Here is a 12715-nt window from a genome sequence, read left to right on the forward strand (position 1 = left end):
AGCTCGTGGTTGACATTGAAATCTGAGTACCCAATTTCTTTCAGCTCCCAAAATAAGATTCACAGGCTCAGCAAAGACCAACAAAGACAATTGGTAGAAACTGGTGAGAAGTCAATCCAGGAAATAATTCAGCCCAAGAGCACTGATTTGTATGGAAACTGTTTCAAAGTGACATCCTTCAAGTGTCCTATGAGCACACAAATTCCCAGTTGGACTGAGAAGACAAGGATCCCAAGAGGAGGTGTTTTGGGTTTTTTCTTATTGTTTCAGATTTTAATAAATACAAAGGTTGTTTTCACTGTATCATTAATAAATCCTATGAAGTTTGGATTATGAGAACTGCTTTTATAAACAGAGAGGATTAATAGCCATTTTATTCCTGATTCTGAAAAATATTTGCTTAATTTCTATATGAGTCTGTTACAGAAAAAAATTATTTCAGTTTAATATAGCTTTGAAAAAAAACCTAATTGCCTTATTCCCAATACCCCCTTGTTATTGGTGTCCTTTCCATACTATAGAATAAAAAAGTAATGAACTGATACACATGACATGAACGAATCTCAGAATCATTGTGTTAAGTACAAGAAGACAGATACAGAAAAGTAAATGCTATATGAAATCTCATGTATATGAAATGCAAAGTAACTCACAGAGACAAAAAAAAAACAAAAAAAAAAACAAAAACAGATAAGGGTTTCCTGGAGGAAGAAGGGATAGAGAAGGAGATGAAGGCAAGAATGGACTGGAAAGGAACACAAGGAATCTTTTAGGGTTATTTTCTAGGTCTTGATTGTGGTGATGGGTTTCACAGTTGTTTACAACTGTTGAACTACCAGGGTTTTAGTTTCCAGGGCAACAAGCTGGGTAGAGTTATCCTCTGCTGAGATGCCAAAGACTGAGGGCAGAGCAGCAATTCAGTTTAGACTTGGTTTTGAAATGCCTTTCAGACACTGAAATACAGGTACTAACTAAGCAGTTGGATAGGAGTCGAGTTCAGGGAAGAGGTCTGGGCTAGATGTACATTTGGGAATTTTCAGATAAAGATAGTACTTTAGGGTGTGAACCTAGACAAGACTTCTAAATGAGTACAGATAATAGAAGAGGGTTAAGGAGCATATCCTTAAGAATTCCAGTACTGATCAGAAAAAGAAAAGAACCAACAAAAGAAGCATAAGGAGCACCTTGTGGGCTAGGAGGAAAACCAAGAGGATGTGTTGTGCTGGAAGCTAAGTAAGAAAGTGTATCAAAGAGGAGGCAATAATCAACTCAGTCTGATGCTTCTGATAAATGAAGTGGATTTACTTTTGGGTTTTACAACATGGAAGTATTATTCAGGATCTTGATCAGAGAAATTCCAGTAGAATGACAGAAGCACAAATCTAATTAAAGTATATTTTAAAATAGGAGAGAGAGTGGAGACAGGTAGTCTTCATGGAATTTTGTTGAAAAAGGGAGGTTTTTTTTCAGTGCCCCCCCTCCACAGCTACTAAAAATTATGTTTTTCAGCCTCATTCAGCCTTTCCTGAGCTGAGCTGAGAGTCTCATCACTTACTGATTACATTATCTTACAGGCATATGTCCTCATAAATCTTGATGACATACGAATAAAAACTCTATAATTTTTTTTTACTGAAGTCATTTCAGAGGGACTTGTCTTTAATTCTTTTCTGTTTCCCCTTTCTTTACAATATATACATTTAGAGCTGTACATTTTCCTCTAAATTCCTAGCTTCATTATCTGTTTATTACAGAAGGAATTCTGTCCTTTCCCCTTACTGAACTTACCAAGTGGGAAATGAGATGAATTCTGTCAGAGAATAGTGAGAGATCTAGGCAGACTTCTTCAGTTCTGGAAGAGTTCATATTTACTGATGAGCTATGGTACAAATACAGAGATTCAGCTGACTGAGAAGAGTAGGGGAGGAGTAAATTCATAATAAATCCTGGCAGACAGGTTTATATCCAAATTATTTCTTTGAATTTGGTAAACAAACAGTATCCAGTCTTCTATTTAGCTGGACCACCAACACCCAGAAGTGAGTCATGGTATTTCAGGCATCATTTCTGTTTCCTCAGAACATGATTTCCCTGCACAGATTCATATTATTAGCTGCCTATAAACATTTCATCTAGTGCTATCGCTGGACTCTAAATACTGGTCAATCCTAACAGCAAAAGGAAATCCAGTTATTGAAGCTGAGTGATGGATTTAAGAGGGTTTCTTATACTATTCTCTCTTTTGGGGGATATTGAAATTTTTAAAAATGAAGTCCAAATGTTTCTCTCCCAGGTAGCAGTTGTGCCCTAGAAATTGTACCCATCAATTTCCTCAGGGACATAATTCTAATGACTACCCTCTTTCTCACTTTCTCAAAATATAGAAGCATTCACTTTTAAATTTTTTTAATGTTTATTTTTGAGAGAGAGAAAGCGCAAGCAGGGGAGGGGCAGAGAGAGGGGAAACAGAGGATCTGAAGCAGGCTCTGTCCTGCTCTGAACAGTGAGATCATGATCTGAGCTGAAGTCGGACACTTAACCAACTGAGCCACCCAGGTGCCCTGCAACATTCACTTTTAATAATGGGCGCTTCCATTTTTAAAAAGCCAAATTGTGAAAAATTCAAACATAAACAAAAGTAGAATATAATAATGAATCCACCGGTGCCCATGACCCACCCTTAGTAGTTATCGGCATCCTGCTATTCTTCCATCTATTTCCCACTACTTTTTTTGTGTGTGCTATTTAGAGCATTTAAAGTATCTAAAGCATTTAGAGCAAGTTCAGCAAATCATGTCATTTTGCCCATAAATAGTTCAATGTAGGTCTCTAACTAGATAAACTTTTTATTTTTTAACAAAGCATAACCTATTTCTTGCTTTTATTCTAAGTGTATTCTCCTTCTTCTTCTGTGGTCTACATACCACCTTAAGCATCCTAAGTAATCCTGCCACGTCCTTTAAAATGTCTACTAGTCTTCTTCAGGCTTTATTCGTGGTTTCCTTTTATCCCTTATCTCTCTTCCTGAGTACACTGAATTTTCAAGAATTGTGTTGAAATGTACATGAAATAAAATGTACCATCTTAACCATTATGAAGCGTAAAGTTCAGTTTTGCTAAGTATATTCACATGGTTGTGCACACAATCTCCAAAATTGTTTTCATCTTGCAAAACTGAAACTCTATACCCATTAAGCAACTCCCCATTTCTCCTTCCTCTCAGCTCCTGGCAAGTATCTACTTTGAGTCTTTTTGACTCTGACTATTCTAGGTACCTTATATTAAGTGTAATCAAGTATTTGGAAGACAAATACTTAGCATTTGTTTCACTTAGCATAATGTCCTCAAGTTACATCCATGTTATAGCAGGTGTCAGAATTTCCTTCCTTGTTAAGGCTGAATGATACTACATTGTAGGTACATAGCATGTTATTTATCCATTCATCCATCAGTGGGCACTTGGATTGCTTCCACCTTTTTGGCTACTGTGACTAATACTCCTTCTATGAACATGGTTCTACAAATAACTCTTTGAAACCTGCTTTCAACTCTTTGGGGCATATACCCCGGTGTAGAATTGCTGGATCATATAGTAAGTCTATTTTCAATTTTTGAGGAACCACCATACTGGTTTTCATAGTGACTGCACCATTTTACATTCCCACCAATAGTGCTCCAGGGTTCTAATTTCTTCACATCCTTACCAACACTTACTTTCTGGGTTTTCTTTGGTGGTAGTCTTAGTAATTGAGAGGGGAGATAAACACTTTTTTAAAACATTATACTAATTATCATAATTAAAATAAACAATTCCTTCATATCATGTAATAAAGAAGGGATTTCTAACATACTCTTCCCATGGTTTTTCCCATATCTCCATCCTTCTGTTTCCCAAGATGAGAAGCTTTGGAGTCACCACTGGTTCCTCTCTTCTCTCATCCTACATTAATTCATTAGAAAAATCTCAAAATACAGTAAAACCTTGGTATTGGAGCATAATTCGTTTTGGAAACATGGTTGTAATCCAAAGCACTCATTTCTCAAAGCAAATTTCAAGAAAATTCAAGCAAATTTCAATTGGCTCAGTTGTGATCATACGACATTCGGCATCACCTACCACTCATATTGCAAGATACCGCTCGTTTATCAAGTTAAAATTTTATTAGAAATGTTCGCTCGTCTTGCGGACACTCACAGAACAAGTTACTCGCAATCCAAGGTTTTACTGTATAGGACTATATAACAGCAGGATCCTGTTAAAACAAATCTTAGATCGTGACACTCCTCAAAATCTTTCAGTGCTTCCCCATTTCATACTTAGTAAAATCAAAGTCTTTACCATGGCCTGTGAGGCCTCATGTGAACAGAGTCCAAATTACCTATCTGAGCTGCTATCTTATCTCTTTCTTCTTGATTCAATCTGCTGTAGCCACTTGTGCCATCTTGGTGATCCTTCAACGCACAACCATGCACCTAGCTCAGGGCCTTCACACTTACTCTTCCTCTTGCCTAGAATGCTCTTCCCTCTGGTATCTGCCTGACTCACTCCCTAACTCCTTTGACATGTCAGCTTCACAGGGAGGCCTTCCCTGAACGCCTTTAAAAAAAAATAAAAATCTCTCCCCTAAGAATTCTTTATTCCCCTCCCCAGCTTTATTTTACCTCATAAGTTTTATCCCCTGACGTATATTTTACTTTTGATTTGCTTATTTTCTGACCCTGTAATTAAAGTATGAGGTCCAAATGGATAAGAATCTTTAGGTAGATCTTGGCACATAATGTTCAATAAATAATTGTTGAGTCAATTCAGTTCATGTATTTATACATATTTTTGTGGTTGCTCCACAGATCTGCATCACAACTTGAAAAGAAAAATGAAAGAATGTACTTCTTTCCAAAGCAAGACGACTGGCATAAATTGGACAGATGATGAGAAAAGAATCTACAGGGATAAAAGAATAGCTCAAACTCAAGAAATACTTCAGTATTTGCTCCCTATCATGGAAAGCACTAAAATTGTGCAAAACCCCCAGATAAAACAGATACTCAATCCAAGAACCAACTTCCAAATTCAACATCAGTAAGTCAATACAATTTTGTCATTCTCAGCTATTTAATACATTTTTGGTAAAGAAGGAATGCTTATTAATTCATTAAGAATTGTTAAGAAACAAACATACCCTCTTAAAAATGGCAGCTATATCACATTTGACAAAGGAACAAAAGCCCAAAGCCATCAAAAAACATTGGCTATGTGAAGGGAGTAGGTTATCCGGACTTATTTGATTGTCTATTTGCATGACATTACTCATTAGTTTGAATCTATGAGTAAAGTATGCATGAATAAAGTGTGACCGTAGCCTGACTTCAGATTTCTCCAATGTGTTTAAGCCCTATAATCCTAGGGAGCAACCAGAATTAGAAAAAATTAACTTGAGTTACTTCAGTTTATGGATATTCAGAAGAAAGCACAAAGGATAAGACCAGATTAGGGCACCTGGCTGAAGTACTTTCTATGTGCCACACACGATTCTATGTTTATATACACACATGCACATATTTTACATTCTACACGTAAGGAAATTGGGCTACAACGAGGTTAAGTAATTTGTCCAAGGTCACACAGCCAACAGGTAGCAGAACTGCTACGCCAGTTAGACATTCTGCTTTCAGAGTCTGTCATCACTGTGCTTTGATATTTCTCTTTAAAATATAAATGATAGGGCACCTGGGTGGCTCAGTCGATTGGGCGTCTGACTGCTCTCGCAGTTCGTGAGTTCAAGCCCCGCGTTGGGCTCTGTGCTGACAGCTCAGAGCCTGGAGCCTGCTTCAGATTCTGTCTCCCTCTCTTTGCCCCTCCCCCACTCGTGCTCTCTGTCTCTCAAAAATAAATAAAAAATATTTTTAAAAAGTTTTTAAAATACAAACGAAAAACAGAAGATCAATATACTTAATATTCACAGATCACCTACACATCAGTGACAAAATGTGAGTATTTCGATAGGAAAATGAGCAAAGCCTATGAACCATAAATTCACAAAAGAAAAAAAATGGCCAACGAACATTTACAGTGTTTAATTTCACTTAAAGGAGTGCAAATTAAAACAATCATGAAATACTGTTCATTTTTGCCTCCAAGTGGAAGAATTCACTCACTGGTGATTGGAATATGAACTGATACAGAGGCTTGGGAAGGCAGTCCAACAATATAAATGAAAAATCCTCAATGTCATACATTCATTTTGACTAAAAAATTCCACTTTTAGAAATTAAACCTAATTTCTAAAAGGAAAAAAAAACCTAGGTAAGAGCTTTCTGAATGCTCAACAGAAGATTGCTGAAATAAATTATAGTATATCCATAAAATTAAATGTTATGTGACTATTAAATATTATAAGTACATATTAATTAACAGGGGATAATGTTCATGATTCATAAGTGAATAAGAGCTACAGAACAGCTTTGGTATGGTTGCATTTGTACACTATGCAAATACATTTAATGTGTGCATATTATACACACTCAAACACAAGGATACCTAGAAAAATCTCTGGTAGCACATAGTCCCAACAATAATCATCTCTGGATAAAATATTGGCAGAGGATGATACTACTCTTTATGCTTTTTTTTCTTAAATTTTGATTAATGCCTATTCTTTATTATATAATCAGCAAAGTCAAAAAATTATAAAAAATAGGCAATTGGTAACAGTTTTTAGTCAGATGGGATAGCTATCACTGAAGGCAGTGCCTAACAGAAATTCTATCTAATGGATCAGTTAATATGCAAGAAACAGATAGCCTAGGCCTAGGCAAACAAGGGATCCGTCACATATAATATCAGCAGACTCAAAAATCAGGAAACTAATAACAAAATACAATGGACCTAGGCAAAGGTGACAACTAAGACATAGCTTGATTTTTTAATCATTATTTTCATGAGAGATTTCTTACATCCTTCAAACCCATAAATTTACTTAGTGTGGATTACCCTGAATCTAGAAGAGTAGATATATAGTAGGTTATATTAATTAAGAACTCTTTGGTTGCAAATAACAGAAACCAGTTTAAGCTAGATTAATCAAAAAGCATAAGGTAGGGTAAGCGGGAAGAGTTCTGAGAAAATCCAAGACTATTTATGGAAATAAAGAGGAGAGAGGATTCAGCCAGGTCTCAGAAAAGGACTGACACTGGGGAATGGAAAGCTACCAGGGCTCTTTATCCATCGTCAGTCTCTGCTTTTCTTGCTCTACAAAAGTGTTTTCATACCTCTTACCCTCACAAATCTGCATCCTATAACACTTTAACTTACAAGACACGCTATCTTTCATTGCCAATTCTAAATTATAGAGAAAGACAATGTGGTTGGCAGCCATACCAGTGGGTTACAGATCAGACAGTTACAAATATGGCTGATGGAAGGCCTAGCTCTGTGGATCAAGAGGCAGTCCCCAGAGAAGGACAAATTGTGCCTGGGGCAGATACTTCCCAAAAGTTTCTAATGTAGGTATACATGGATATAAGAAAGAGTACGAAAGTAGCAAGCAAGGCCATTCTTAACAGATGGATTGACTGTATATTTAAATTATTTTTATAATTGGGGCGGCTGGGTGGCTCGGTCAGTTAAGCGACCAACTTCAGCCCAGGTCATGATCTCACAGTCTGTGAGTTTGAGCCCCACATCGGGCTCTGTGCTGACAGCGCAGAGCCTGGAGCCTGCTTCAGATTCTGTCTCCGTCTCTCTCTCTGCCCCTCCCCTGCTCACGCTCTGTTTCTCTCTCTCTCAAAAATAAATATTAAAAAAAGTCTTAAAAAACTATTCTTATAATAATTAAATATTTTTTGTTCTTTGAACTTTTTTTTTTTTTAATTTTTTTTTCAACGTTTTTTTATTTTTGGGACAGAGAGAGACAGAGCATGAACGGGGGAGGGGCAGAGAGAGAGGGAGACACAGAATCGGAAACAGGCTCCAGGCTCCGAGCCATCAGCCCAGAGCCTGACGCGGGGCTCGAACTCACGGACCGCGAGATCGTGACCTGGCTGAAGTCGGACGCTTAACCGACTGCGCCACCCAGGCGCCCCTGTTCTTTGAACTTTTTTATGGCTGCCTTTCTCTTTTATATATACTTGGCCTGACTGGCTCAGCACACATACCCAGAGTAAGTGATTACTGAGTAAAGTGAGAATAAACAAAAAATGAGAAAATCACACCTTTGTTAAACCACTTTACATCTCAATCCAGGTTTAGACTAGAGAGAGACTACTTAATGTATTTTATGGCAGAATTATCATATTCAAGAATGTAACATCTGAACATAGGGCTTGAACTTAAGTGGTCTGTTCTGTTCTTAACCAAAATGAATAGAGTCTAGTATATTAGCAAGACGATTTACGTCTCTTAACTTTACCTCCAGTCCAACACTGGTCAGAAGTCAGACATTGAGGAATAAATCTCATGTTTGACATTCCACCTAGTAAAGATACAAATTCTTGTGAAGGATTATATAGATCAAAATGTGATTGGAGAGAGTTTTCACTTCTGGGAAGATGAAATAGATGCAGCTCCCCTCTTTGGGATTCATACTGATCTTTTTCCTGACTATAGAAAAAAACCAAGACCTATAGCAGTATACCAAGCACGTTCTAATAGGATAAACAAGTCGATTTTTAGAGAAAAGTGGAATTTTAGAGAACATTTATTGTAACTAGATGTATAGGTAAGGCCCGGAGGCCCAGAGTGGCCATTATATCAGGAAGCCTGGGTCAGGGCAGGCATCTCAATAAACATATCCTCTGGGCATTCAGAAGTACAGGAACGGAGTACTTCTGAAAAATCGTGACCGGAAATGAAGACATAGATCATTCTCATAGAAATAATGGTGAAAGTTTTAAGGGAAGAGGAACTCACCAAAGAATTTAAAAATATGACTTAAGCTATCACAAATACCTAAGGACTACAAACACCTAGGGTACGTGTGGACAAAAACTCATGTATTTTATTTCATTCCTAGATTGAAGCCAGCTACTTTCATAAATATAAAGAGATACAGCACATCCTGGACACAACCCAGAAATCCCCGTTTTACAAGCCAAAGTAACCTTGCGGTAAGCTCTTCAGAGTGGCTCCAGTCTGTGTCCCAGCGGTCATTTGAAAGTTTGTCACCTCTCAAGGTGCCCAAGAAGAAGAAAAAACACTCTCAAATCAAGGCCACAAAGACTCAAGATGTGAAACCTCTCAGCAGCAAATGGGAGACTGCTCCCTCAAGTTTTGAGAAGGATGCAGATATCAAAGGAAAGAGTCTTCAAGCTGAAGGATCCAGTGACCAAAACTCTAAGCAAATAGCTCCACATCTAACTAGGAATAGGGATGAGCAACCAAATAGGAATTATGGACAACCTACTTCCATTTGAAGTTCCAAAGGGACAAATAATTTAGCTTTATGCTACTCTGAAAACTGTGGATGAAAAATAACATATGCTTACATAGTAAAAAGAAAAGGAAAAGAAAGAAAAATGAGAAAGCCCTCCCCACCCCCCTATCTCTATCCCTCCCCTTACACATACATATACTAAACTACAAACTCTAGATAACTCTTCTTTAGTGGGAACATCTTTTAGAGATTTAAAAAGAAATCCAAAGAAAATACAGAAAATTTAGAATTACTTATTTATATATAATTTTTGTCAAGATGGAAAAAAATCTATGAACTTTTGAATTCTCCTAAAACAACTTATGCATAAAACTCAAGGAAGGAATGGCATATACTATGACTTTAACATCCCTACAAGGCACCTTAATGAATCAGCAAACATCATTTCTTGATTTTCTGTTACATCTTTAGTGTGCTAGAAACCAATGATATAAAAGACATTTCTCCCCACTGGAAGGTTATTGTATAATTGTACATATAAAGCACACATGACTAAAATAATTATAGAATAAGATAGTACATAGTGAAGTGCTAAGTTGTACATCTCCAATAATTAAAATACTATATATTAAAGGATGTTAAGTACACAGAGCAAAAGTGTGTCACAAAATAACACTGAAATGCATAGATTATGGTTCATAATAGTTCTTTTACTTCTCAAAGTATAGCAAAAATGTAAAAGATTAGATGTGCAGTTTCCTTTAGAGTGGACAAATGTACATCTCCAGCCATTCATTCATGGGAAAGCAAGTGGAGCATCTCACAAGTTTATCATTCATAAGACAGTGAGCACTGGTGGGATTCCTTGAGGACACTACAGAGAAACAGATAGGTCGGGCAAATAATAAAGATGGATGTGATAGTGAGAAAACAAGAGCCACAGGTCACGAATGGTGTCCATTACAGGGTAAGGTAAGCAGAATGAGGATCTGGTAGGTGAGATACATAAAAGTTACAAGCTACAAACCTAGCTCATGGTAGCAAGCCCAAACCAGGAAAATCTAAAGCTGGGTAGTCTACTCTCAACAATAATTCCAATAGCCAAAGGTTCAAGGAGAGCTCACTGGGATATTAGAAGAGTAGCTACTATGTTTTTGTTTTATTTTTATTTTTGTTTTGAATTTTTAGAGAAGGTTCACAGCAATACTGAGCTGAAAGTACAGAGATATCCCATAAACTTCTTGACTCCCACACATATATAGCCTCCCCATTATCTCCATTGTCCACCATTTGTTACAGTTGATCAACCTACACTGATAAATCATTACCATCCAAAGTCCCTAGTTTACCTTAGAGTTTTACTCTGGGTGTTGTATATTCTATGGATTTGAACAAGTGTCTAATAAAGTATATCCACCATTACAGTATCATACATAGTTTCACTGCCCTAAATATTCTCTCTTCATATTCATCCTTCTCTCCCCACTAACTCCTGGCAACAACTCATCTTTTTACCGTCATCATAGTTTAACCTTTTCAAGAATATCACATAGTTGGAATCATATAGTATGTATGTGGCCTTTAAGATTGGCTTTTTTCACTTAGTAATATGCATATAAATTCTATCATGGCTTAACAGCCAATTTGTTATAATGCTAAATAATATTCTATTGTCAATAAAATTTATAAACCACTAGCAATAAAAACTAAGAAAAAAGACACAAATTACTAATATCAGAAATGAAAGAGGGACTGATCCCATAGACATTAAAAGGTTAATACAAGAATATTATGGAGGGAGCCAAGATAGCAGAAGAGCATAGAAGTTTTTTTTTTTGCATCTCACATCCATGAAATACAGCCAGATCAACACTAAACCATCCTGCACACCTAGAAAACTTATTTGAGGATTAACACAACAATCTGCACAACCTGAACTACAGAACTCAGCAGGTATGCACAGCAGAGAGGTGAAATGGGGGAGAGAGAAGCCACGGAGGGCAGGGAGCTGTTTTTGCTTGCAGAGAGAGGACAGAGATGGGGGGAGAATATGGGAAAAGCAGCCCCCCCAAAAGCAGCTGGAGAGAAAGTGGAAAAGTGGAAACAGCCACAGGGACTGAACTAAAAAGAGAGAAAGGAGAGGGTTTAAATTCCATTAAGACTGTATAAACAGGGGGAGCACAGAGTCTGAAACTCTTCAGCTTGATACCTGGTGGTGCTCTGGTGGGAAGAGTGAATCCCCAGGAGCATAGTGGGGTCTAGGAGGTTCTCGGGCCACACAGGGAGAAGTGATTCCACTGCTGGAAGGACATTTGGTAGAGGCTCTATGGCCACCCGGTCCCAGCAGACCCCAGATAACAAACCACATTCACTGGTGCTAGAACAAGGTCATTAAGGGTGAAGCCTGGTGCCAGATGTATGTTGTGATTTTCCATAATCTCTGAAATGCTGCTACTACACAATCACGAGAACATTTTTGGGGGTGGGCTGGCACCCAGCCACAGTCTCTGGGCTCGGGCAGCAGCACAGTCCTCTGTGGGTGTGGCCAGCACCCAGCCATTGCTCAGTGAGACACTCCCCCCAGAGGATCTGAGCGGGTCAAAGCCACAGTCCCTCAGAAGTGAGGGGTCGAGAAACACAGCTGCCTCTGAGATAAAACTCAGGAGGGAAGTGCCCTGGCAACCTGACAGCTTGGTCACAGTGTAAAAGCGGGGAGTGGATGGAAGCCAGAAACAAATGATGGGTGTGCAATTGTTGATTGAGGAGAATAGACTTCCTATACTGGAGACTGGGTGGCTGGGTATGCCATTTTCACCACTCCCGCGCATGCACGTACACACCTACAAGTGCCACAATAATCCACCCCAGTAAGCTAAGCAGCGCCATCTAGTGGAGAACAGAGCCATTACACTAAGCCCTGCCCAATTGGGCCAACCTCGCTCTTCAGGAACACCACAAGTCTCTGCGCCTACTTAGTTTGTGGACTATCAAGGGCTTCACAGTTTGACTTCTACAGGAAAATGATGTAATTTCAATTGTATTTCAGTCTGCTAACTGGTCCATCTATTCCATTTTTTTTTTGTTTTCTTTTTCTTGAATACAAGAAGAAAGTTTTTATTTTCAATTTTTATTAAAAATATTTTGTTTTAATTTTTTCTATTATATTTTTTACCTTTTTGTAAAATTTTCAAATTCTGTTTTACTTTGATCATTTCATTTTATTCTCTCTCATTGTATTCATTTTCTGAAATGTTCAAACTTTTCTTTTTTTTCTTTCCCTTTTTTCTCTAATCTATCAAGCTCCTTTCAATAGCCAGACCAGAACACACTTAGAATCTAGCATC

General features: G+C 37.8%; 1 protein-coding gene and 1 long non-coding RNA gene across 15 annotated transcripts in view; one reads left to right on the top strand and one right to left on the bottom strand.

Annotated features, from left to right (window-relative positions):
- Positions 1-9887, top strand: part of AGBL3 (AGBL carboxypeptidase 3) — a 71731-nt gene extending 61844 nt beyond the window's left edge. For 6 of the 8 annotated variants that reach the window (XM_078439011.2, XM_078439019.2, XM_081795074.1 and 3 more), the window contains 3 exons: positions 45-241; positions 4849-5080; positions 9012-9887. In XM_078439011.2, coding sequence (XP_078295137.1) covers positions 45-241; positions 4849-5080; positions 9012-9411 — 829 coding nt within the window. In that variant the 3' untranslated portion in view covers positions 9412-9887. Of the gene's footprint in view, positions 1-44; positions 242-4848; positions 5081-9011 lie in introns of those variants that run through there. The other 2 variants (XM_078439022.2, XM_078439026.2) reach the window with 2 other exon arrangements.
- LOC144614647 (uncharacterized) overlaps positions 1-12715 on the bottom strand; it is a 77913-nt gene that overhangs the window by 48902 nt on the left and 16296 nt on the right. The window lies entirely within an intron of this gene.

Source organism: Panthera onca, chromosome A2 (genome assembly GCF_046562875.1).
Source record: "Panthera onca isolate mPanOnc1 chromosome A2, mPanOnc1 haplotype 2, whole genome shotgun sequence".
Lineage (NCBI taxonomy): Eukaryota > Metazoa > Chordata > Mammalia > Carnivora > Felidae > Panthera > Panthera onca.